Source organism: Neopsephotus bourkii, unplaced genomic scaffold, assembly GCF_033783945.1.
Source record: "Neopsephotus bourkii isolate Nb327-2 ecotype Australia unplaced genomic scaffold, CSIRO-AGI_Nbou_v1 NB_908, whole genome shotgun sequence".
NCBI classification, from domain to species: domain Eukaryota; kingdom Metazoa; phylum Chordata; class Aves; order Psittaciformes; family Psittacidae; genus Neopsephotus; species Neopsephotus bourkii.
Window position 1 is genome coordinate 797,396 of NW_026901402.1, and position 27,850 is coordinate 825,245.

Genomic DNA, 27,850 nt, shown 5'->3' on the forward strand with positions numbered 1-27,850 from the left:
TGGCTTTTCATTATCAAAATTCAATAAGCAGTATCTAGAAACCAAATCCTCTGTTTCATTTCAAGTCTGGTTTTTTGGCATATTTCTGCCTTTGGTGTGTTAAGGAGACACGCAGTTTGCATGGAGAAAACTTTTTAATGTTTCAAACCAGATAAGATGGACAGTTAGAGGATGACTTTTTTCTTTTGGCACTGACTTTCCTTTTTGGGCTGCTCATTCCCACTTCCACATCATTCTGTCAGTCAGGCTAGTGTGACTCTGCAGCTGCATGGTCAATTGCATCAGGAAAGTAATCTGGACTGAAAACAATCCAAAAAGGGGAAAAGCAAAACCAATAAAAACCAAAGAAATCTGTTATTTTAAACTCTGAACAGTTCTTGTGGAGGAAACTTCAGGAAACTGAAATAAATGCTTATGAACTTATGACTATGGCTGGAAAATGTATATGGGCATTATGTCTGGAAGGCACTTTGCTCAGTCTGAGAGGGCACCAAATCCAGACTAAGCAGGTTAAAGCCAATTGCTCCTGCATAATTGGATTATGTGATAAATTAGGGCACTTGTGTAGCAGAGGCAGTTCTTAGGAGGGAGAGAGGAGACAGGCTATTATGGAAAAGAAGGAGAAAAATCATCAGTTCTTGTGGAATTAGGACGAGCTGTTGCTGCAGGTGTGGCTATAAGTGTGTATAGTCCAAAAGCTGATACTCCTATCAACGTTGCTTAAGTGTGTATTCAGCACCTAAACATTGCTTATGTAGCATATATTCCCTGCATTCATTACAGTTATGCTGCTTTGACATAGCAAACCTCTCCATACAGAAGGAAAAATTACTGGAACAAAATTTATACCTAGTGAAATTCTTTCAGGCTTCCCTACTAGTTCAAAATGTAGAGAATCGGTAAAAAATGGTTTGGGGTTTTTTGTCATAAAAGAGTGGATTTTGTTAATTAGTAAAAATCAGTGTGATGAGCAGACTCGTGTTAGGAAGCACCATCCTCCATATTGTTAAATTTTGTAGAAGAGACTGATTCTTGTCAGTTGTTGTCTACATTTCCTCTGAAGTTAAAGGAAAGGGAGAAAGAGATGAAGACCTTCAGGGTGCTTTTCCATCCCAGCTGGTTTAGGATGAGGTAAATTGCTTTCTGAAGATGCTAGCATCTCTTGGTTTATCAGAGGGAGCATAGGTCTAAGTATGCACTAGGTGTTTTCAGGTAGCTAAAGTTGTGGGAGGTGAATCCCACAGAACATTTCATTTGTTAAGATCACCATGTGGGCTGTGACCTAAACATTATGGTTTATATTTCTTGTACAACTCTTAGTTATATTTTAGCATAGCTGTTACAATCAGGTAGGTCTTTGTGGCTATATAAACAACCAGCTCTTGAATCCCACTAAGCCCTGGGCTCCTGTGCATACCCACTTATGAATTCAATAAGCTAACTGAACTGTTTGTAAAACAAGTACTTACTTTCTTCTATTTGCTTGTGAAACTGCTCAGATTAATTAGATGTCCCCTTGTTCTTGCATGAGGAGACAGAGACAGAGCCCATGTTATTATTCTTTCTTTCAAGTCAAATCATACAAATCTTTTTGAAGTTTCTTTCTCTGGTATCTTCTTTAAGAGTCCTTCTCTGTCTGCCAGAGTGTAACTATGCTGGGATTATGCTAAGAAACAAGTGTTACAAGCTTGAAGAGTACAGCAGATCTGTATAAGGTTTGGAATATTTTTCCTGTTACTTTCCATGCTCTTTCTTATGTATGCAAACAAGGTGTTTGCTGTTTTGATCACTGATACCCACTGAGCAAATGTTTTCCTTGAGCTTTCTATACGGATGCACAGGTCTGGCTTTTGTTTTGTTTTTCCCAAGCTGGTAACAGTTCACTCTAATCCTAGCAGTGAGTTGTTCAAATGAATCCCTTTTGTGTGCATTGCTTTGCCATTTGTCAACTTCTAATTTAATCTATTCCTGATGTTGAATCACTAGGAGCTCCCATGCATGAAGCAGTAGATACTAAAGAGATATTAAAATGTGAGGCAAAGAATGATAAAAACTGCTAGAGGAATGCCAGTTTAAGTCCTCAAGAGAATTTGGCAAAGTCTTGTGTTTGATTTGTTTTCTGTTTTGGAGAAAACTTAGCACAGTTCTGATTCCCTTTCATTGGGTATTTATCTTAATAACATACACATCAGAAGACTACATTCATTCTGCCTTTTGACAGCTTCAGGCCTTCTGCTGTCTTGAGCTACCAAGGATGACTCAACTTCTGGATTTGACTCAAAACACCTTAAGCCCTGTTCTGCCTTCTGCATCAGTTTTTTCAGGTGTCTTCAAACCAGCTGAGGGCGCTTGGTGGCACAATATACTGTAGTTTTGTTGAGATTTAGTGATTCATGGATGTCTAAAGAGTACGTTGGGCCACTTTGCTGAGAGCACAGATTAGAGCAGCTTTATTAGCAAACAGTGTGGTTCAGGTTAACAGAGGGCTGAGAAATTTCACAGAACAATGTATCTATGTTTACAGTGAAATTCACCTATTATAACATGAAAATCCAAATTAGATCTTAAGATGAAACACTGATATTTTGTTTATGGCATCTTTCACCATTCATATCTGCCTTCAGTTCTGATATTTTATTCCTACAGGGCGACACAGACGTTATTTTTCCCACATCCCATATGTCCAAATCATGTAAAAAAGATATTTAGCTCAAATACCATGCATGCAAAACATTCCACTCTGTGGGTATGAGGTGACGTTTGGTGTGTCTTTAACATGCTGTGGTGTTCAATTACAATACAGCAAATTTATTTTTGTGCAGCCTTCTTCATAGAAAGTATGGAAGATTGCTTTGCGGTGAGTCATCCGTCAGCTAAAGCACTAAAAGTCTTGTAGTGATATTTAAAGAGAAAAAGTGGCTCAGAGCTGACAGAGTTCAAGACAGAAAAAGAAACAGAAATGAAACAGAGGGCCTCCAACCATGGAGAAAATAGAGGCAAAGACTGGTAGGGGGAGGAGTGATGAGAAAGCCAAACAAGCTGGTAATGTCAGAGGTGGTTCAGAAGATTTTGCATATCATTTGGAAACAAACATCGGGCTTCAGGCGTCTCTCCTGCACTATGCCAAACAAAGATTCTTTGACCATAAGGGAATGGCATAAAACTAGGTAAATAAGGGAATGGCATAAAACCAGATAAATAAGAGCACAGGGCTCAGAGCACTTTGAGGAATTTAGAAACATGCAGGTAGAGGCTAAGGGAAGGATAAATGGCTTAACTTTCTACAGCAAGACTTTAGAACAATACTGGCATTCTGCACTCCATGATTGTTTAAATGTCTGAGGAGTTTGATAGACCGTGAAAGAGGGTATTTCAGTTAATTAGGCAGGAATTATTACAGGCATGAATATGGACTTCAGCAGCACTGCAGTCAAAGGGAAGATGGATTCTGGCAGTCTTCCCTTGCTAGTGCCAGGAGGCTTTACACTTAGAAGTGAGAGTGTGGGAGGGGCAGTCATTTCAGGGTCAGAGAAGACTTCAGAACTCTGGCTCTGTGTACAGGGATAAGATCTGAGTAAAGAAGCATGAAAGCTGTCTTCAAGAGCAGGAGGGACTTCTTTCCCATGATATTTGAGCCTTTTGAAGAATTAGCTAGTAAGGAAATTATAATGTAGCAAGGGAATGACAGGACCAAGACAGGCTGTTAAGGAGATCAGAGATTACTTGCCAAGGTCACTGATGCCTCGCATGCTTTCCCTATAAATTTGATGTCCAAAGCTAAGTTAGCATTAAGATATCTCAAAGGAGAAAGATGTTTAAGGAGGAGAAAGTAGAAGAATCAGAAACACATGTCTCGTGGTTTTAAGGCACAGCACTATCATAGGGGGATATAGTAGATATAAACACTGTCATCTTTTATTGTGAATCATATCCATTCTTCTTGCATTCTTGGTCAAGTCTACCAATTAGTGTTGTGGGGCTCTTGGGGCAGCTCCCTTATTCCATGTGCCTCAGTTTTTGTCCTGGCAGTTCTTTTGACCTTACTCTCTGTACAGAGCTATATTTTCTGCCTTAAAAAAGTAAATGTGATGTAAAGTATGTAGCATGAAGGACAGTAGAGTCTTTATTGAAAGCAGAAGGCAGAAGAACTTGTCTTCTTACTCAGTGAATTCATAAAAGTTGGCTTTGACATTGTAGTACTAAAAGGCATTCCAAGCATAAAAATAAGGTTAGAGCCACTCCAACATCATGGAACTTGAAGGGAGTAATATTTCATTGTATGCAGTTCTAAAATGTTTATTACAGATCTTATTTACAGCTATCATGTCTCTTTTGAATCTGCAGAGGAGGAATATCAAGGACAAACCAAGAGAAAGCGCATTCGAAGGAAGAAAAAAAAGAGCAGCTTACAAAACTCTAATAATTTACATGGAGAACAAACAGATTCTGGAATGCAAGAGACTCCTGTTCAAGATAATTTACAGCTGCAGCAGACAGACAGTCCCAAAATAAGCAAAAACAAAAAGAGGAAAATGAAAAAGAAGAGACAGAAAGAAAAAATGAGAGCAGCTGGCTTGGTAACAAAAACTACTGGTGTGGATTTTACGTATCAGCCAGACAAAAACAACAGAGAAGAAGCAGCAGGCTTAAAAGACATAGTTGAAAAGACAGATAGCATTCTGGACTTCCTGCAGGCAACACAACAAATTTATTTTGCTGACAGTATGTGCCACTCTTTATTACTACATAGGGGAAAATAGATGTGCAGTTATTGTTGCTGTAGAATGGGGCAGATCTAATAGAGAAATGTCTCTTTTGAGCTTGGTAAGACATGCAAGTACATAGTATTCATCCCATTTTCTGGTGTGTACATGAATATGTAAGAATCCACATCAGTATGAAAAACAGTGGTTTTAATCTCTTTGTTTCTCTGTCTTTGAAAATATACATAATATTCTTTGCTCTTCTTTAAAACTTCCAACACATTTGGGGTAATTGTAATGGTTAAAATGGAACAAATTCTTTGTTCCTCTATAAGCAATCATCCAGAAGGATTGGTTGCTTTCAGAGAGCTTCAAATGAGGGCAATTAAGTGCTATCCTACACTACTTTCAGCCTTAACTATCTCTGAACCAACCTACTTTTCAGAACATCCTGCTTCCCAGGAGGAAATTGATTTGAAAAATATAAGGAAATCTAGACAGACAGCATCCAAGAGGAAAGGGGAAGAAGCTGTTAGCAGTGGGAAAGCGTATTGGCATAAAGAACTTGTGAATGAGATGAAATTGATGCTCAGTGCACGTTCTATAGCACTTTAGAAAGGATTGCATGGATGTTACCCCTAATGACGTATTGAATTTTCATCTGGTCACTAAAATCAGAGAAATTCCTACTCCGTGTTTCTTTTGTTGCCTTCCTAAAAGCTGCTTTTATGGTTGTTATGTCAAATGCTTTTCAGAGATAATGATTTTTTAACGGTAAGTACTATAGTACTTACACGTACATACACCAGATTATGTTGGTATCATCTAGAATTAAATATGTTTTTTAAGGGCAACCTGGCTGTAGATGCTTAGCTCAGAGCATAGCTTTAAAATTGTAACTGTCTTGTAAAACTGGAAAAAAGCAGTGAAAAGGTTTTCAAAGAGTATGGCCTTGACTGTCTTTGTGAAGCTGAATGAGGAATATTAAACAACTTACCTATCTGTATGAGTCCATCTTAAGTCAGAGCTATCAGCATCCATTCCCATAAAATTCATTTTAGACTACAGAATGACTTTTAAAACCCTGTTAAGATGACATCAGGGATTTCATGTTAATTATTTTCTCTTCTCAAGATTCATACATAGAATTTTTTTGCTTACTGATAAAAATCTTCTGCTGTGTCAGGTCTTCATGCTAAGCCTAGCATTGGAAATCCATCCTACTCTCTGGCTGGTGTACCTCCATCACCAAAAATAAGAATTTTGCTATGTCTGTTGTATGGCTAATTAAATGTAAGGTAAGCTACATGCATTTGCTGTAGTGGAACTCCAGAGTAACTGAGCAAGATTGCAAACTTGGTTAACGGTTCTGCTGTTAATACATGACCTAGAGCAGAAACCTGGTCAGTTTTCCATAATTCTAAGAAAAAGTATTGAGGTTCCAGCTTTCCTGGAAGTCAGATTCAGGTTTTGGCAGACCAACTGGCCCCAGTGTCAAACTTTCAGATCAGAAGGTTGAGCCAGTGAGGACCTTGGAATCCAGAGAGAGAAATTCTTAGGTAAAAGTAAGTTCATCTGCAGATAAGATGTCACATCTATAAATCAGAGTGTGACTAACTTCCTTGTTAGGCAAATCCCAGTTTATATATAGAACTGACATTACGTTGTTTGCCTTTTCTAGTTGAGTGACTTGAACACTCCCCCATTTTTTTTAGACAGAATTGGAAGACATTGCTTTTAGCAGCATTTTCAAATGGTCTCATATATTATACTGCTTTTACTTACATCAGAAAGGTGAATTGGGAAAAATCTGTTTTCAGTTGGCTTGCAGATAAAAACTGGAAGAATTAAAGTGAGCATGGCTAAAGCGACAGACTAGACTTTTGTTACTGGAATGGAGCATGAATTTATGCTTTACTACTGTAGAAACAATGTGTCCTTCTCTGCTGTAATGCATGCTGTAATATCTGCTCTTTAAATAGAAATGTAAAAGTACAATTACAAGATAATTGGATGCCTCCAGAAGTCCTTTGCAGCAGAGTTGCTCCCTATCTCCACGTGTGTGTATACTTTTAAAATACACAGTGTGCCAGGAGCGAAAACAGTACTTTGGCCACAGCAGAGTTTCTTCATCACACATTCTTACTGTGCTAGTCTTGAAATTTTAGATTCCTCTTGCATTCCAATCAATATGAATACTAGAGTCCTTTTTACTTTGAAATTTGATACTTTGCCCTCTTACCATGGTTTTAATATTTAAGAAAAAATGGGAGGAGCAAGCTGCTCCTTAGTGTCAGATATTTGTACATTATACTAAAAAGGAAGATGCTGTCTTTGAAAAGAAAGTATAATTTTAAATATTCTCTGTACTTATTGAACATTTTTAATCTGGCTTTCCAATTGTTTTTCCAGGTAAATCAAGATGCACAGATTCTGCTGTAAATGCAGCAGCTGCCCAAGAGCTTTTGCAGTATCTTGAATCTCGCACCATCTCTTCCTCAGATGTGATACTTCTACATCGGTTGAAATCCCTTGTATTGCTGCAGGATATTGAGAGATTGAAGGATGCTTTGAAACAGTTCCAAGAACAATCTATGATGCCTCCTGGTAGGTACCCATTCACTTACATTCATTCACTGATGTTCTTTATTGTGTGGATTAAAATTCAGATTTGTCAAGTTTTTTTTTTTTTTTATTAGGAAGCTCTAAGTAGTTACATAGTGGTAAATAGATGCTTATACAAGGTCTGAAAGCATAATTCCCAGTGAAAATACAATGAGATTCACTGTTTCTTGTTTGGTTATAATCAGTATAGAAACTTCTCATACTTCGCAGCAACTATAGAGTACAAAATTATTCAGGTTCTTAAAACAATATTTTTAAAGTTGTAATTGTTTTACATTCTCTGTGGACTTTTTAAATCACAGGAATTAACTTGTTTATCTTGGAGATTTCACTCATCCAGTTAAAGATTAATTTTCCATGCATAAGAATCAAGAAAGCTCATCATTTCATCTTGGTCACTTACATGGCTTCTTTAACACATCTATTTTGCATGCCAAAGTTTCATTTACAGATTTAGTTTTGTTTAAATATGAACTTCTGGTTTAAGTTTCTAAAAAATCTGATTATGTAAAAACATAAAGTCACTCTTTATAAAAAAATACATTAGAAAGTCATTCATAAAAAGAAAAATTATTCAGTTACTAAATCTTTTCATCCCTGAGGCACAAGTCTGATTTCACTCATGCTTCTTTTGTTCTCTATTACAACCCCTATAATTTTAATAGAATTTCTTCTTGGATAGTTAATAGTTCCTCAAGTGAATGTGGGATCAGCACATAGTGCATTGAAGGTATAATAATTCATTTTACAAGTAGTCTTCGTTTTAAAAGTCACTGTTGCTTGTCATTAGCACTTTTGTTGCAGCATCAGACAAACCTACGGATGTGCTGAATTGTCTTGCCTCCCAAAGAATTTAATCACAGTTGAGAGCACTTGCGATGGCATGAGGGAATCTCAACCATTTTAGATTGTGCTCTAAGTCTTTTGACAAGTAATGACTGAGCTGGTAGTAGTGTGGCAACAGAGTAATATAACCATAGCCATAAGATGCTTAGCAGTAACATTCAAAGAAGAAATTGCTGCTTGTAATATCAAATAATTTACTGGTACTGCTAAAGATCCCAGTCAGAACTGGAGCCTACTACATGCTGTGCATTGTGAAGACAGAAAAGAGAGAATTCTTGCCTGTAGCGTTCATCATAGCTGATCACATTTCACATTTTGAAAGGGACACTTTTACAGAAGTGCATATGTATTTTTTAAAATGTTGATATGGAGTATGACAGCCCTTAAGGTTCTGATTGATACATCTGAAATATCCACAGATACATGGACCAAAATCCTTCTGTGCATTCAATAATTAATTTCAAGCCTAGATTCTATGATCTTAATTATAATCAAATAGTCTCATTGGATCTAATACACATTTGCAAACTAAGTAGGACTCATCAGGTCCTTTATTAAATGACCTAATTGAGCTTCTGTTGATTAAATCAAAATGGAACTGTTGAAGTGACCACATTCAGGATATTCTTTACAGGTGCTATCCAAATTCTGCCCAATACAGTGGGAATATTGTTTGGCTTTGCAGCCTTGAGGCAAGCTGCTCTGTTTACTTTAATATAGCAAAACATGACAAACTGAAGATAGAAAAGGAAACAAGCAAATTAGAAACAAATCCATGCAACTACCCTATGTTTTTTATGTATGTATTTGTCTCTTGAAAAGTAAAAGACAATTTTCTGAGTGACTGTTGTGCTGACAACTAAGTACCACACAGCTGCTTGCTCACTCCCCCCAGAAAAAGGTAAACCCCGTGGTTGAGATGAGAACAGTTTAGTAATGGAAACCAAGTAAAATATAATAATTATAGGAAAAAAAAGAGAGGAATAAAACCCAATTACCCCAAGTGATGCACAATACAGTTCCTCACTACCTGCTGACCAATACCCAGCCCAACCCAGGCAGCAGTTAGTCCCTTCTGGGTGACTCCCCCGTTTATACACTGAGCATGTGTTGTGGTTTAAGCCCAGTCGGCAACCCAGAACCACGCAGCCACTCACTCACTCCACCTCGCCTTTTTCCCCCTGCTCCCAGAGGAACGGCAATGAAAATTGAGAGATCTTGAATACCCTTTTGGCTAATCTGGGCCGGGTGTTCTGTCTCTGCTTCCTCACAGCTTCTTGTTCCCCTCCTTACTGGCAGACCATGAAACTGAAAAGTCCTTGATGAAGGTAAACATTACGTAGCAACCACTAAAACATCAGTGTATCAGCATTATTCTCAAACCAAAGTTGAAAACACAGCACTTTACCAGCTACTGGGAAGAAAAATAACTGTCCCAGACAAAACCAGAACAGTGATTTTTAAAATTTCTCTCTGTTTTTTCTGATACAGCCTGAAATAGTTACTCTTCCATTTGACTTTTTTTCCCTAGGAACTGTTGTCACTCCAGGCTCAGTTCTAATTCGTTCCAAGTTCGTGGTGGTGTAACAGTAGTAGTTGATTTGGTTTTCATGAGATACAACAACATAAGAAAGAGGAAAATACATTGATATAAATTATTAAAGGATATTTAAACACCTGGTAGATAATAATTTGCCTCAGCAGAGTTTAACAGTGCATTCAATTTGTAATTTGTTAATTCCAGTGAATGAGAACATAGTGCTCTCAAATTTTACCTTGAATAAGGCTTTTAGTTATCCTTTTTTTTTTCCTAATTTTGGCGCAAAAATAGGTCATCTTGCCCTTTTTTTTTTTTTTTTAATTTTAAATTCATTCCCAATGATCAGGTGATAAAAGGGTTTTTACAAAAACTTGTTGTCTCAGCAAATTCAAGTTCTTATATAGAAATACAGGTTAGGGCTGTTTATAAAGTTGTACAGTCCACTATAGTAATCTCTTTTGTATTTTACAAGTTTTTCTGATTATCTTGCCTTTTTCCTGGTTTGTTTGTTTTTACTGGAGCATGATGTACTAGAAGAAAAGGTCATTTCTTATTAGCATGATGAAAACAATTTTTCTTAATTTTAGCAAGGTGTATTTTTACAAAAGAAACCTATTTTCTTCCCAGTAGTTCAAGGAGCATTATGTTAACTCTTTTTTCCATGATTATGATTCTACTTAAGATACCAGCGTGAAAGGCATAAAGGGTGTTATGTTTTGCTCAGTTTTATTTTTAATTCAAGGAAGGAAAGAGTAGGATCAAAATGAGATGTGATCTGTCCCTTTCATATAAGTGTACATTTTCCATTAGTAAACTTTTCAAAGTAAACATACCATTATATATCTTTTATTTCCTCATATATATATAAATATATATGAGCAGCCAATGGGCGGTAGGCAGTTTGGCAAGTTGGTGCCTGCTGGTGATGAATTTGCTTTTCTTAGTAACTTTTTACAGACCATTTAGAGTAAAGCTATGGACTGCCCAAGGTCTGCAGACCACAAACTGAAAAACACTGTTTCAAGATCATGCTTTGGTATTTCCTTCACACCTTTTAGCATGTTATTCATATTGGGAATCACGGCTCAACCAGAAAAAACAATGGAGAAAAAGGTTTCTGTTTTGACTTAAGCTCCTACATCCCAATATATGCAGTCAGATCAAATAAAGGTCAAACAAGGTCGGTGGGAGGGTCTGAAAAAAAACGTAGGAAGAGAAAATCCCCAAGGAGATTAAAACAGACTGGAAAAAGGAACAGAACTATTTCCATTTATTTGGTGGTCTTTAACAAAAGGTACTTACCTCTACCTAAAGTCTTCTGAAAGTGCAGGGAAGAGAATGTTTAGAAGTCAAATAGAGACACATTTCTTGTGGTGAGGTCTTGGCTAATCTCTGTCAGAAAGTTAGTGGCCATTTGCGAAAGGAAGCCAGACACTTTCATGACCCTGCACAGTGCAGTGGACAGAGGAGAAGAGCTGTCATTGGAAGTAATGCTCCATTTGCTGGTTGGAAACTGTATCTTTTGAAATGAGGGCTACTTAATTCCCATTTCACATCAATTATTAAAGCATAGGTGATCACCTAATTAAAAAAAAAAAAGTCATTACCTCCTCATTTATTAACTCATTCAGCTTCTACTCATCGAGTTCATTCCATCATCTATTAACATTTTCCCTTTGTTGCTTAGTATCAAGTCTCAAATATACTCTTCCCTTGTTGCCTAGGAAATTATCACTCACAGAAGAGCTAGAGGCTTCTTTTAACTCCCTTTTTTAGGAGACTTGGCCTTTATATATATATATATCTTCATTGTGGGGAGTGAGGGGGTACATTTTGCAGGCCAGAAGTGATACAGTCACTGTGTGCCAACAATGCACAGGCCCTAAAATTATTAAATTTATACATTTTCCTTTTTTTTAATTTTGAATGAACATTCAAAGAAAAGGAAATTAACTGTGAAAACTATATTAGCATAACATTACAGAATCATCTTAAATGTGATATTGTGTGATAAGTACTGTAGAAAGCCCTGTCGTTAAAAATAAAGTCACACAGATAATCTCTGAATTAAGAAACCATGGCATTTTGGGGTTTTAATGCAGCTGTCTATACAAGACAACTCATTCTCAACTGGGCCTTCTAAGTGCTATGTAAGCGAAATAGTGTGTGAAATTACTCTGCAGACAGAAAGGAGTGGAGAAGATTGCTCTCTTTCAGCCTTACCAATATGATCATGCCATTTGGATCTCCTTTTTTGAATGAATTATTGAATCATACAAATAGGACATTGCAAAATCAAACCCAAATAATTTCCTATACAAGTAACTGACCTCCTAAAAGAAAATGTACCTTTTATCTAGAAATTCATATGTATTAGCCTTTAAGCTCCAATATCTGCATTGGTTTTACTAAAATGCTTATATGAAATGGAAACAGATGTTCATACAGGTCTTTAATGTTCAGAAATGTTGTAAAGGTATTTCAGGAGGAATGTGTTTTCTTTGTTTCAGATCATACCAAGATAATCACGTCTCTGTTTCACTACTGGATTACAGATATCCTTCCTGTGAAGAACAGGAAATAAACCCTTGCCTGTGTCCATATGCACTGGGTTAAAATTTAATATACAAACTCTTAACCAAGTAGCAATTGTTCAGGAAGAGCAGTGTCAATGCACATTCTACACCTTCAGGTAAATGAATTATTCTTCTGTGTTACAAACTCCAGAAGACAACAAACAGGGTATAACTAAATGGGATTTTTGATGGTTAGTCAAGAGTATGCACATTGTCTGTCTTGAGTCTTCAGCTGGATTACTATGTACATTTAATTTTAACATAAGGGACTTAGCTGGAATGATAAAGTCTGTACCAAGTACTTTGTTTAAAAGTGTAGTATTTTTTTTTGTTGTTGTTCATAAATTGATTGTTTCTTTCTGGAGATTTTATTTCTTGACTTTTCTTGTTTATCTGATACATCTGTTTATCTGAAAAACAGAAATATATTTTTATATTAAAATCTAAGTAACAATACACCTGTGGAATCCATGCTTGCTGCACAAACAATTAAATTATGGAAATAAATCCATTTTTACATGGGGGCCATGTAGAAACTCTTTGGAATTATGCAGAAACTTGATGGTATTTTCAGAAATACTCCATGTACCAGTCTGTTACAATGAAATGTGCTTCACTGACTGCAGAATTATGGGTCTGGGTTCTCTCACTGATCATTTTTCAGTCTTTCTGCAACTGAATTTATCCATGTGTAGATGATACAGTAAATAATATCCATGGTTGTAAAATGTTTCGGAATCCTGAATTAAGAAATGGTTCATGAGAGGCTCTTCTCTCAGCTGAGTCATTAACCTGATAGGTGGTACGAAGAAAACCATTTCTCATATCTCTGTCTTAGCTTCCTCATGAATAGGATAGGAGCAACGTATTTGTCTCCTTCAATATATGCTTCAACAAGACTATATAAATATATGTTTTTTATATATATGGCTTTTTTGCTTTGGGTGTTTTTTCATTATTATATTCTGTGATATATTATATTGCAAAGCATTGTTTTTAGTGATGTCCAAAAACGTGTAAGAAAAACACAATCATACATCTTTCTCATTAATTCAAGAAGTTAAAAGGGGTTCAGTAACATGCTAAAGGGTTGCAGGTACAGAAAAAGTGGTCTTAGGCATGGCTAAGGCAGCTGTGTGCAACTCTGGAGAACTTGAGTTAGGTTTGTATCTGCTAGGAAAAATATTTAAAACAGACTTTGCAGAGGGGAAACTAATGGTGTGTTCCCAGTTTTAATGCTCCTGACTTGCTAACACATAGGCACTTAACTGTAGCTGTGACATTTCACTGAGGTGCTGTGTATGTCAGTCCCACATCTGGAGAAAGAAGAAAACACCACTTGAATGTTAAGCACTTAGATATTCTATTGACAGATCACACAGGAAGTTAATAATTTCATCCTGAGATTAAAGTTTGAACGTCCTGCAGTAAATAAGGCCTAGGAACTGCACAAACAGGATATAGGTAAGCAGCATCTGTCATATACATTGGATATGAAAAAATAAATGAGAAGATGTAATTAAACGCAGTATTTTGAAACACAAATACAAGTCAGGTCAAACTGGAACCGTACAGACAACTATAGTACCTGCATTTCCTGATACTCGAGTGATTGCTGAGGAATGCTATAATGAGGACCGCAGGCCTAGGGATTCTTCCTCCGTGTCCTGTGAATCCCAGGCTGGTGCACCTGGACACCAGCATGTCTCTCCATCCCACACCAGTGGAAGAAACTATGGCTTTCATGTTTCCAGGTTCAGCCTATAGTGATGCTTACCACATGAGCAAGGACACACATACATGACACTCACATGACTAGACAGGCTGCCACAGGCAGGGCACCACCTTTAACACCACCCAAGAGTAACCCTGATAGGACTTGTATAAAACACAAGTAGTGGTCTTCTCTGGCCGACTGAAATTGAAGATCATGAGTGAAAACACTTATGCCCTTCACTCCCTGGGATCACAAGCATACCACCATTCACAGATCCCTTAAATACCAGCACAGGCCACCAACCTTTCTCATATCCCTGCCTGAATCCTGGATCCTCTTTCTTACCTGCCCTACACATTTCCTTCTCAGCAGCTAATCCAGCCTAACACACACTATCACACGTTCACACACTCACCTCACAAGTACTCATGCACTTGTCTCACAGCTTTGTTTACTGCCTTAATTTCTCATATTTATGATTCTGTTTCAGTGCTTGGACATTTCTTATAATATTGAAGTGAATTTTAAAATTATTCTGAATTTCACATAGCTGTATACAGAAGAGCAGATTTGGGTGTCCTTGACACATGGAGATATTTTGTACTATCAGTAGTCTAATCTCAATCTGTAAGTAAAATTTCTCACGTCAATATACTTTGCTTGAATTGGCTAATAATGGGGAAAAGATTGCTTTCAGACTCTCTTCTTTTCGTTCACTAAAACCACTGTAAGAGCCTTATATTCTGTGTGTAGAAATCAGCTGGTCATAACAAAACAAGCCTGAGAACAGTTTCAGAGCGTAACTAGAGTCAATGATATCTGATGTCTTTGTAAATGACCTGTGATAGAAGCTGAATCTTACACTTATCAAACCTGCCACTATTACACTAAGAGGGATTATAAAGAGCAGAGGATAAAGTAAAATCTGAGATGTCGGGGAGTTTGGAAAATTGGACCAAATTCAAGCAGATAAATTGTAGATTGTCACTGTGGATAAATGCAGTTGCATAAGAGTGCATTTGTTTCTGAAACAAATGTACCAAACAGTGGTGTGCTGAACTGCAGTGTGCATATAAGGACACTTAGGCAAGACACAAAAGAACACAGCAGAAAGATGTAGTTTAAAAGCAAAAGAAATGGACATTACTAGTCCTATAATAATACCAATTAGGCAGCGTACTAAAAATGGCAAGGGGGAAGGTTTGTTTGGTTTGGTGTTTAACATCCTATTTGCAGTCAAAAAGATTTCAAACACCAGAGTCTTAATACCAGGCCACTTTTCTGTGCTTCCTCTCTCAAAGAAATGGTGCTGAATCTCCCTGCACTTTTTATGGTTTATTTGAGAAGTGATATAACCATAAAGGCTGGGATATGAAAACTGAAAAATTTAAATTAATATCCACCAGTCAACACAGTGTGTTTTCCATTTCACTATACATGGCTTCTTCAGCATAGCAATTAAACATTTATAACTTTGGATTTTCATGCTGAACTTCTAAATGGCAAAGGAGATAGCCTTACAGTTTTGCTTCTTCCGCATTATCCAGTCATGAATGTGCAGTGTCATGTGGGTTTTCTGAGGCATGGAAGAGGGGTTTTTAGTGGACTTTGCATCAGAGAACTTCAGACTGAACTGCATCATGTACATGCTATTACCAGCATATTTCAAACTTCTGGGAAGACAGAATTTTAAAATCCTGGCTTTAAAACATAGGTGGACTCTAACAGTAGGAACAATGTAAGGATCAGCTAGAAAGAAGCCTGCATGTGGCTTCAAGAGTGCACTTTCTGATTTGCATAATTAAGCATTACACAGTAAGGAAGGAATAGCGGCACAGTGGGAAAGAAATCAGGCTCTGAGGAGATGATAGTTCCTTTACCTGGGCTGCATACACAAAGACAACCGCAGATGCTGAAGTTGTTTTGGGCATCTGTAGTCATGAAATGCTTGTATGTAAGGATATGAGTTCAAAGCCATCTCTGTAAGTAGGTACACTGTGAGAAATACCTTACTTCTTCTCTTTTGTGGATATGTAATGTGGGAATCAGTCCCTAATGTTAAAGATTTTTACTTCTTTGTAAGTGGTGCAATATTTCATATAGTATTTTACAATCATGTAGAGTTATAAATTCCTTAATGTGCTTCCCATGACAGCTGGTTTTTCTCCCCTGCGCCAGTGCAGGGGGCTGCTGTTCAGTAGGCTGAAACTCTAAAATGGCATCTGGGAAAAAAAAAAAAAGACTTAAAAGACAAGGAAGTAAAAAACTGGTGAGTGGCAGCATGAAGGCAGGAAATGGTTAAGCTGTCTTTGATCAAAGAAAACATATTTCACCCGGTACCATCTGCTATATCATAAAAGCAGTCCGCAGACATAGAGTGGAAAGTGATGTGTGTTATGCTGGTACAGTATGCTACAGGCTAAGTGTAATAACAAAAAGTGGTAATGAAAAAAACCTAGCAAAATGTAACACTGGAAAAATGCATTCTATTGAATATTTAGGCCAACCTGAGGTTATGGCTAGGTAGATTTTGTGATTAATTGCTTCATCCGTAGATTGCACCTATGGAGAGCTGCGTTGCACATGTTTGTGCAGTTAATTTAGCTTCACTGGTAACTACTTTATCCTCTGCATTGCATCTAAGTAAATTTTGTTGAATAGGCTAATTATAAAGTCTCAGTATTTAGCAATTTCAATACATGTTTTTCTTAGATGAAAACATTTGTATTTTTACACTCCTAGATATATGCTGAACTAAACCGTGGGGGGAAAACACTACATATATAAAGTATAAAATATAAAGAAAAAGCAGAAAATTACAAATGCTGCATATCTTTCCTATCTCTTAACGATCTAGGAAAAAACTATATATTCTCTGGTCATTTGAAAACAATGTATATGCACCAGAGTCAGTCAAGGTCATTCTTCAAGTGCGTGCTTAACTTTGTAGAATTACTAGTTTGTAGTCATTTTAATGAGCTGTATACATTTGCAAAATTTATAAGCAAGCCGTAGCTCTGTTCTACATTGCTACTGCAATGCTACATCCTGGTTTAGAATACAGAATAAATAAATTAAAAAAAAGTTATTTTAGATTGAAGAGGACTACACAAAAATAGAGAAGGAATGGATCTGTGGTTCAAAAGCTTATTTTGCATCAACTCTAGGTTGCTATAGGTTGCATCAACTACAGACTGCTTTTCTTTACTTTCAAGGTCTTGGCCAGTCTTCTCAGTCCCTCAGTCAGTGCACAGGTGATTCCTCCATCCTCTCAGCCTGTGGTACTAGCTTCCATCACCCATTTGCCACATTTTCAGATTAACACGTTTCTGTTTTTTCCCACAGCAATCTGCAGAGCAGTCTTGCTACTGTTTTCCTTTCCTTTTTAAAATTCTCCTTTACCACAATGCTGCCCAAAAGCTTGGCAACAGCTAGGTCAGTAGTGTGCTAAGACAACTGCCTACTCTGCTGACTAATGGTGCCTTATTGTATCTGGGTACTCCTACATCAATCTGCCTACTTTCTCACCTGTTTTCTCCTTCTTTAAACTAGTAGCAATCTGATGCAGGGTTTGGCCTGCTGCACATTACCCAACACAACGAATTTCTATTATATCTGAGGTGCCAGTGCACTATGGGAGTGTAATAGACTTAACTACAATCAAAATATGATAGAATATGTACGCAAAGCTGCTGATTAGTTGAAAATGGCATAATAATTTTACATTGCATACATGACCAGTCTGGTAAAACACGGACCTGGTTCTCCATAGTAGATGCTTTGGCGGAGGCAGTGTTCTTCTGCAGCTTCCTAAGGAGAGCTTGGAAACATGCAGGGTGGGATTAATTTCTCCTAACTTCAGATGTCTACAGTGTAGATTTCTCCATCTGAGCTGCCTAAAGAACTTTATAGTCACTTGGATGAAACAGATACTTGTAGAGCCCGACATAACTGATTGCTTCTAGACATCTGTTTTAGAGTAAGAACAATAGTATATATAGAAGAACTTGCATCTTTGACTGTTATGGGAGCATAAACAGGTAAGTGAGAAACATCTGCATTGCAGGCATCTGGATCTTGTAAAAAAAAGAAAAATCATTTACTGCATCCGAGAAAGGGACAGGAAAGTATGTGTTGCATGACCAAAACATCACCTGCTCCTGATGCTGGTCTGGCAGTGGCAAGCAACTTTGACAGGGATATGACCCTGCTCTCCTAGCCGCTTTCGTATTTGCTGTTGGGAAGCCATTGCCTGGGACTGGTAAAAGGGAGAAGGAGAAGAGTAAGGAGCTGTTGTACAGATATGCTTGGAACTCACACAACAGTCTGAGGAGGTGCTTCTCCCACTCTGTTCCCTTCATGCAATCATGCACAAAGTGGCCTCCAGCATCTCACAGAAAGGCTTAGTAAAAGATTGCTGTGTGATTTATTACTCCTCCAAGTCACAATAATGAAGTGGAAGTGAATGTAAATGCACAGAGGAGTAACCATTGCTAGGAGTATCAAACTGATTACCCATTACCTGTGTTCTAGAGAGTAAATCAATAGCAAATAGTTTTTTTTCAGAACCACAAGGGTAATCACCAAACTCTCTAGCCATAATGATAACTGTTAGATCTCTGTCTGGTGTGTTGGAGCTTAAAATGAAGGTCCTGTTCAAATCTGATTGGAATTCAGAGAAGGTGTCTTAGCTTATTACCATTACTATAGTGCTGGATTCTATTTACATTGGTAAACAGTTTAAAATACTTGACATGTTATTCAATTAAACCTGTGATTGCTAACTGACAGACCAAAGTGCATTGATTTTTCCAACCACATTAAGCTAAGTACGTGGCACAGTGTTTCATTAGCCTCTCTGCTTAACCCTTTCACATTAATTCAATTACTCAGTATAAAATTAATGTGTAAAATATTAAATAATTCTAAATTTCTAAATTAGAAGGCATTGCAAGAATATAGCTATATGCTTGATAGTTTTTGACATATATTTATTACTGGATGATTTACCATCTGCTATGGATCACATCGTTATTCGGACGGCAAAAAATCACTCAGAAGATTTTTTTTCCTCTGTACTCCCTCAGTAAATTGATAGATTCATAGAGGATAAGACTAAAAAGGACATGAGATTATCTTCTCTGACCCCATGTAGGTCCCTGGTCATAAATTTTCCTTTTACTTCAGGGTGAAGACCAGTAACTTCAGTCTGACAAAAGCACAGTTTGTGGGTTTTGCTAAAGCAAGTCTTCTGCAGAGACAGGCAAGCATAATTTAAAGACATCAAGAAAGGAAGACTTAGCCCCCTTCCCTGATCATCTATTCCAGTACTCAGTCACTCTCATGGTTAGAAATACATGCCTTGTTTTAAATTTGAATTTGTCTAGATTTAACTTTCAGTCATTAGTTCTTGGTGTGCTTTTTTTCATCCACTATTTCCTGTCCGTTTTGTGAATGCTGCAGTCAGTCATAGAACAGAACCAGCTAGGTTGGAGAAGACCTTTAAGGTCAAGTCCAACCATTACCCCAGAACTGGCAACTCCACCACTAAACCATGTCACTAAGGGCCTGACCTACCTGATTTTCAAACACTTCCAGGGATGGTGATTCTACCACTTCACTGGGTAGCCTGTTCTAATGCCTGACTACCCTTTCAGTGAAGAAATTTTTCCTAATACCCAATATAAACCTTCCCTGGCACAGCTTGAGACTGTTACCTCTTGTCCTGTCACTTGTTAATTGGCAAAAGAGACCAGCCACCTCCTCTTTCCATCCTCCTTTCAGGTAGTTGAAGAGATCAATAGGATCGCCCATGAGCCTTCTCTTGTCCAGACTGAGCACCACCAGTTCCGGCAGCTGTTCCTCATAAGACTTGTGCTCTAGGCCCTTGACCAGCTATAATGTAACCTCCTTTTTGCTACCCTAAACCTTTACAGTTTTTTTATTCAAGGCATCTTCTACAGCTTCCAAATTGATGTTGTGGCTCTCTTGTACATTCTGTCATAATTTTCCACACCACGTAGAGGTAAGTGTGCTGGAGCTACCCACAGAACTTCATTTAAAATCTCAGCAGTGTCAGCTTTCATACTTTCTACGCCACTGTTTGTGGATCCACTTTATGCCATAGGTTTCTATAGGGAGTCCATTTTGAATTATTTGTCACATTAGACAAGTACTCTTGAAACTTTTTGCTTTCTAGGATTTATTCCCTGGTTCCATACTTCTTGTTCTTTAATGTCACTTTGTGTTTGACCATATTAATGTTAATTTTCTTTGCCTGTGTCTAGATTAGTAAATGGTGGATTGTTTTGTGTGCCTGTACTGCTTTCATTAGTATTGACTGTCATCTGCTAATCTTGGTGTCATCTGCACATTTTACCAGCAACGATTCTATGTTTACTTACAAATCATTACTAAAAATGCTCAATGAAGTCAAGTACTAGTACTAATCTTTATGGGATCCAAAGAGAAATAGCATCATTCAGTCATGATTCCCTATTTATACTTCCTTTTTGCAAACAGAAAATTGAGATAATCTAGTGGATTACTAGTGTATTTAACAGGTACTTCATTGTTTTATATGCTGGTTTTGTTTTGATCAGAAGGTTGTAGCACTAGGTGACATCACACAAATCTAAATAGCACAAAGTGTGATGGTTGTCTCCTGTTGTCAGCAAGTATTTCTTCAGTTTTCTACAAGAACAAGCTTTAAATTTTTTAGGTATGGATAAGAGTCCAAACTAAATACACTGTACAAAAAACGTATTTTGGAGTGTGTAAGGGGAAACAGAATAATTGAAAAGTATTCAAAGTAAACAACCTCTCAGATTTGTCTTGTGTGTTTTCAATTTGTTGCATGCAGGGAATGATTGGCATTACTTAAAATAATTGTTGTGAAAGATTCCCTATTTTAAACATCAAAGGAAGTTCTTACTTCTTTCTTTTCCTGCAAGCTGTGATCCATAGCCTTAGCAACTAAGGTGCTTAGCATGTCCTTTTCTGTTGTGTTGTGTTCCAGCCATTAATGGAAGACCATTGCAATGAGTTCATTGACTACTGATGAAAAAAAGAACAGGTTAGAGACTTAGAAGTTTGCTTGGGAAGTTGCATTCACAGTTTTACAGTGGGATATGTAAATTTTCAGGTTTTTACAGAAGCAATTCTCTCTGCAGATTTCCAGGCCAAAGCACAGGCATGTTCACTCTCAATATCAGATGTAACTGTCTAAACCCTGAGCTATTGCTGGAAACCAGAGAAAGGATTCGACAGCAATATTAAGCAAATTTCAGTTTAATCTCCCAATTTCTGCTGCTAATGGAGTGCCAGCTTGCAGTCGGTATCATGCACGCAGTGATAGCATTTTCTGTTGGAGCTAGAAATGGCAACAACAAGTCCCAGTTACTTTCTGCCCAGAGCTGTCACAGTCCAGAGGGAGACAGGAACAGGTTCTCAGGAGGATCCTTACATGAGACAGAACCACCAGTGGGATTCCCAGTTCATTGCACTGGTTCATCACACTCGCTGTTCCCTTTAGCCATGGCTGTGTCACAGACTGGCCCCAAAGCTACACAGTGGAAAACAGTGGAGCAATAACAACATAGAAGCACAGTAACCAGCAAAGTCACAGCAGGGCCAGTTAGTACAGGAACTAAACATGAAAGAAAAAGGATTTTAAAACAACTTGCAACTGGAAGTACCACTCCTGCACCAGCTGCAGGAGCCCACAGTTCAAAGGCGGAAGATAAAACTGAACTGATTTGTACTAGTAATTGCAAAAGAAAAAGAGACAAGGATAGGAGATATTCAGGACAATACATTAGTTTGTTTTCTCAGTGTAAATAGAGTTGGAGAATGCTGTTCTGCTTCTTGCTTTGAGGAAAGTCTAATTGCTCTAGCCAGAATCTGACCTGTGGTTGTATAAAGCTTTCACATGCAAAGAGCATAAAGCCTCCAGCTCCCAGATTCTGCCTCTGTGCTACCACATAATGCACTTTGCAGAATTCTGAAAGGTCCCTTAACTCTCCGCTACACTGGAAGCCTTAAGGAAAAAAGCATCATTTCTATCAAAATACCTTGGCAGCATCCTTTCCCCCAGTCCAATTCCCTTATGCAGAAGAAAAAAAATCAAAGTTCAGTATCAAGCCAGAAACATTTCACCTGTCCTAGTCAGGGTACCTGAGACACAAAGGCATAGCTGAATATTGTGGGTTTTTTGAAGCCCCATGCCTGTCTCCTTTCTTTATCATTTGCAAGGCTCCACCTTTTTTCACAGAGAGAAAAGCAGTCTCAAACTACCTTGCAGGTACCATAGGATGAAAACCTGAACATCTGCAGATCCTGGGAAGCAACTGGCAACAGTGACTTACCAAGGTGATGTGAACAGGAGGGAAGAAGGGATTGCAGTGGTGATGCACAGACCCATTCTGCTCTGTGCTTAACAGCATTATTGTGGATAACTTGAGGGCTGCACTTTCAAATGAGAGTGGTGGGAAATTTGGGAGGTGAAAGTCACAAAGGTGAGATAGCATTGAGCAAGTATCTTTAAGAGGATAATTAGTCTTTCAAATAATAACTGAGGGTCCTCTCTATTAACCTTGATGCAGCTCCAGTTGTCCAAGGCTGATCGAAATCATAGGAACTACCAGTACCCAGAAATCATAGATGCTTAATACAATAGTCTTTTGCATGGTATTTTGTTTGAAGTCAACCAGAGAAGTCTGAAAAGAGCCCTGTAATACTACAGAAAATGTAAACTGTTGGTTAGAAACTCACACTAGACCAAACTTTGCCACTTGAGCCCCTAAGCTGACTTTTGGGTTGAGCTAAATACAGCTTAATGGGTAAAGCAAAAGCTGCCCACACAAGCAAAGCAAAATAAGGAATTCATTCACTGCTTCCTGTCAGCAGGCAGCTGTTCAGCCATCTCCAGGAAAGCAGAGCTCCTTCATGCATGACAAGTTACTTGGGAAGACAAATGCTGTAACTCCAAACGATTTCCCTTCTTTCTTCTTCCCCCAGATTTTATTGCTGAACATGATGCCACATGGTCTGGAATAACCCTTGGCTTAGTTGGGGTCAGCTGTCCCGGCTGTGTCCCCTCCCAACTCCTTGTGCACCTCCAGCCTACTCACTTGTGGGGTGAGAGCAGAAAAGGCCTTGACTGTGTGTAAACTGCTCAGCAATAATGAAAACATCCCTGTGTTACTAACACTGTTTCCAGTACAAATCCAAACCACATCCCCATAACAGCTACAATAAAGAAAACTAACTCTACCCCAGCCAAAAGCAACACACCAGGATAAGTAAGTCATCTGAAAAATCTGTCTAAATAAAGCATTCTACCTACAGATGCTATTCCTTCTCTTCTCTGGGTTCAAATCTGAGTCCGTGGACCAGGATATTATCTCAGTGCATAGAATGGTGTGCTTACGTTGCCGTCATGCCCTGCAGGGATATTCATCCCCCTTCCCAATCTGGCAGCCTGTGCTTGTGAGCAAGACTCATTACAACTGAGCATGCTGTTCTGTGGTATGCCCTAAGGCGGCGGAAATGACTGTGGTCCAACTCTCAGCTCAAGAGTATTGTGCACCAGGATATTAACTGTAAAATTGGCAATATTGCTTTGGTGCAGAGGCTTCCTCCAGGCACCCAGAAGACAGATGGCTTTATCAGTACACAGCCATTCACCTCTGCATGCAATTGGGAAGAAACACAAACAAATTTCCAACTATCTTTGCTAAGCAATTTTACGGCTGACTATCTGAAATTAAAGCACCCTCCCTTGGTTGTGCTTTGCATTTTTATAGTGACTGTCAGGTTTTTCCCACAGTGCTACATTCAGCCTTCTACAGAGTTTCTAACGCTCACAAAAATACGTGACACTAAGTTAACCAAGATGAGTGCTTCTGCCTGTAGGGAACCAAACAAAGGAGAATTCTGCATAATCTGTATAATTGGACACTTCCTATAGACCAGTGTAAAAAAACAAATTGTCTCTAGCAGGGAAAGGCTTTTGTGTAGAAGTTCATAGGAAGGCATTGGTACCCACCTCGTGGAAAGTGTAGAGCCTGTACAAAGGGCAGCTTTCAGCCCTGCTCCTCCTGAAGTGAACTGTGCACCAGTCTTTGAAGTGGTACGAGCTAGGGATTGAAGCAGTGCGTTTCTCAGTAACTGCGTATCTGTCTTTGCCTTAAATGAGTGGGAATCCATGAACGTTGCCCTCAAGCTGAAGTAAATTTTCTATCAGTCAAAAGCTGGTTAGAGCTAAATTTTGTGATGAAGCAGCCAGGGCATTTGCACCCCTCACTATGGTAATATCTGTGCTCTGGTTTCCAAATAAAGGTGACACAAACTCCCCATAAGTGAGAGGTAACACTAAACCATGCTTATCTAGTAGTGCCCCTTTGCCATCTGGGAAAAGCAGTATGCTGTGAAATGGGAAGAGTTTGCAATCAGCTCTGAAAGTAACTTCCAGGTGGGACAATCTGTCCCAGTGGTTCCCAATTCACAGAGAAGCCATGTACTGAAAGCTGTCTCTGCATGCAAACTGGAGAAATCAATGTCTAATAGTGAAAGTCTGTTGGCAAGGCTGTGATGCAGGAACAAGATAAAAAACTCAATGGAGGTTTTTTTTTTCCTTTACATACTGGGGCAGTGAACTGCATTTCCTGTCCTGGAGAAGGAGCATAGGAGGACTGAAGGAAGCCCTCTCTCTAACTCTTTGAGTGAGGAAAGAAAAACCCAGAAGCTTATACTTGAAACCCTTCCTTTTATCTCCAGGTCTGGGTAAAAATACAGTAATGTAGATCAACAGGAAGATGTAGAGAGGAGATAAGGAAGGAAGGAAGAAGAGTAAAAGGACACATCCGACTTGAAGAGTCCTGTTTGCTCCTTCATAAAGAAGGAACTTTGCCTACTTTTGTTTATATCCTTTCTGCCTTTTCATGTATCTTTTCTGAGTCTGCTTCATCCTTTCAGAGATGGGAGGACCAAAACTGCCCATGTTGTTAAAAATGCAGGTTCACCATGCCTTTTTTGAAGTTCGCTGTGATTTTTTCTCTAGTCCAAGTAATTTCCAAGTAATTCGGTTGCTTTTTTGACCCCTTACTGGGTACTGAGCTGACATCTTTGTAGACCTGTTACTTCATTCCTGAATGGTCCTTATCAGTTCAAGTAATTGCGTGCACCACAAGTTGTTGGTGATCATAGTGCTCTTCAGCAGCTCTGCACCGTCAGCTTTCAATTTTAGTCCCTGTGATAAAAGTAGTGGAATCAGCAGTCTCTGTTACCCCATTATTCATCACCTTTTCCAGGTCATTTAGGACTTTGCTGAGTAGCACAGATCCTGGCACAAAGTTCCATAGGATTGTCTCAGTGATTTCCTTTCAGTGGGAAAACTTCACATTCCTACTTTTTCTTTCATACCTTTTAATTGCTTATTCATTCAAATGAGGATCTTCTTAGCCCATGAAAATTCTTTTTAAGTGTGGGGGTTTTTTTCCCCAATGACTTTTAAAAATATACTTTGGTACACCTTGTCTGCTTATTTGCCAGTTCCTCACAAAAAAAAAAAAGCAGCCAAGTATGTAAAGTATGTCCTCCCTTTACAGAAGCTTAATGGGGTGCTTCCTTATACATTTTTCCATATGTCTGCTCATTCTTTTCTTTGCAGTGGTTCTACTGATATGCTGAACAAGGACATCAGGTTCACTGATCTATAGTTCCTCGGATCACCCCTGGAATCCTTTGTAAAACTTAGCCATTTCACCACCTTCCCATTGCCTGACACTGAGGCAATTCCCTGTGAGAGGTTACACACCAGGGCTCTCAGTTGTGTTATTTTATCCTTCAGTTGGTTTAGAGCTCTTAGGTGAATACCATCTGGTCCTAGTGGGCTGTCAGTGTTGTGCCCTGAGAAATACACTCCCTTAAGAGAGAACTCCAAGTGCGGTTCGTCATGCTTAAGTACAAGTGCACACTGCTTTGTCCCTGTTGTTTTGTTTTCCACTTGTAGGTAATTTGAATTCTGTTTTAATCATTTCTGCTTGGCCTCACAGTCAGACAGCCACAGCACTTAATCAGAATGAAGACTGCCTATTGAAAAAATAAACATTATAGAAATGCTGCTCTTTTGATTAAAATATTTTTCACATTTTCTTGCCCACGTTTGTTTTACCCTCTTCTTACAGTGATGAGAGTCTTGCAGTGTTCCTCTAGAGAGTTCATGACACAAGTCATGTACCTTTACTCAGGATTACACCTAAAAATAGATTACTGATCTTGTTAAATAGCCACAACTGTGCTGCACAATGCCATGCCACAAATAATAGATGTCTCTTTAAGGCATTAGGACATTTAGATAGGAGTATGGATAGTAAGGGATGGGAGCCATGTGTAATCAGCAATGTGAAGGGCAATTACAAGGAAACAAAACAAGGGGACATGTCAGAAGGTGTATGAGAACAGGAACTCAACTAACCAAGTTCCCACTAACGCTATGTAATTTAATTTAAAGCTTTGAAGCATTTCCTATCATACTTGGAAGCCGCCGGTAATTTATTATATTGCAGTTTGAAGTCTTACAAGAGAATTAATAGAACTTCTGTGGAATCAGAATTTTGGGTGGACTATTTAGTTGGCCTGTGGCATTGACATCACACAGCATACAGTAATATATGTTCAAGCCTTTATATCTGCAAGGAGGGGCCAAAACATATACAGTGTCTAAATTAGAAACCATTTTTGACGTTGCAGATCTAAATATCAATTACCACTAAATATAAGTAACTTTCCTACCTAGCAGATTGCTAAGGAAGACTTCAGAATCTCTTGATGTTTTTGCTTATGCATTTGCTTATGCAAGAGCGGTAAATGTCAACAAAACTCTACATTTTGATAATAGCTCCAGATTAATTTTAACTGTGATCACATGTAGAACAAGTTCCAGCCTTTCCAAAAAGAAGATTCTACAGGTTTGTTTAGAAGGTGGATCAGGTGCCTTTGTAGGATTCATGACTCACAATTTATAAAGCCATATGGAATATAGTAGCCCACACATTTTGACTATCTGAAAGTTTTATTTGAAAAGAACAGAGATGTACCAGAAAAACAATTGACCAAAGTTGTGTACTTCTGTTGTAAATTGGTGCTTTAGAATTTAAACCAAAATTTTGGTCATGCTTTGAATGTGTCTATATTATCTTCTTAGAATGAATCCTTTTCCATTCCAGAGTCCCGGTACCCCAAAGATCCCTACTGCAGCTATTGTTTCACACTGTGCCTGTGCTTTGAAACAAATCAGAAGTGTTCCTAGCTACAGAAAAGTGCAGGATACTCTATGTTAGGGTCTTTCTCACACATAAAATATGGCCAAGCCTCACAGCCATTTGCAGGTGTCGCCTTACCTATCTTCAGCTGCCATACCAAAATACCTGCAGTTACATGTCAGATGGCTGCTTCTTGAGCTCTCTCCTTTGTGTGGTTCACAGTGGAGATTTGCCATGTGGGTAATAGGGTTGCAATGTGGGACATACATAGAGTTGGAGGCAGAAGAACCCTGCTCAATAGTTAGTTGCGTATGCGCCTGCCCGTGTGCAGTTTTACTGTTGATAAAATTCCCCAGTAGCAATATAGAACTTCTGGGAATGATCTGTCCAGCTCTTTACAAACAAGTGGTTCAAATTCAGTAGCCTTTCGGCTGTGTGTGTACATAACAGTGGAGAGGTTACAACCCTACGTGGGTCAGTATGGCTGTAGACTGTGTATCAGGCTGCAGAAGATACATGGGACATTGTGATGGAGCCGCTCATGATCTGGCACATTCTGCAGAGGGAGTGAGGGATGC

General features: G+C 38.5%; 1 protein-coding gene and 1 long non-coding RNA gene across 9 annotated transcripts in view; one reads left to right on the forward strand and one right to left on the reverse strand.

The window, feature by feature from the left end:
- ERICH1 (glutamate rich 1) overlaps positions 1–20,355 on the forward strand; it is an 81,713-nt gene extending 61,358 nt beyond the window's left edge. Inside the window, exons 4-10 of one of the 8 annotated variants that reach the window (XR_009726163.1) lie at positions 4,345–4,722; positions 7,116–7,310; positions 12,225–12,406; positions 14,498–14,634; positions 16,186–16,276; positions 17,175–17,288; positions 19,195–20,350. Coding sequence is in view for 1 of the 8 variants with exons in the window: in XM_061357620.1 (XP_061213604.1) it covers positions 4,345–4,722; positions 7,116–7,310; positions 12,225–12,298 (647 nt within the window). In the remaining 7 variants the exon portion in view is untranslated. Of the gene's footprint in view, positions 1–4,344; positions 4,723–7,115; positions 7,311–12,224; positions 13,208–14,497; positions 18,193–19,194 lie in introns of those variants that run through there. The other 7 variants (XR_009726161.1, XR_009726159.1, XR_009726158.1 and 4 more) reach the window with 7 other exon arrangements.
- Positions 20,356–21,281: 926 nt separating this feature from the next.
- Positions 21,282–24,093, reverse strand: LOC133214597 (uncharacterized). Its single transcript, XR_009726167.1, has 2 exons — positions 22,601–24,093; positions 21,282–21,571 (listed from the first exon to the last, which is right to left on the reverse strand). It is a non-coding gene; the product is annotated as an uncharacterized LOC133214597 (long non-coding RNA).
- Between the last annotated feature and the right edge of the window lie 3,757 nt (positions 24,094–27,850).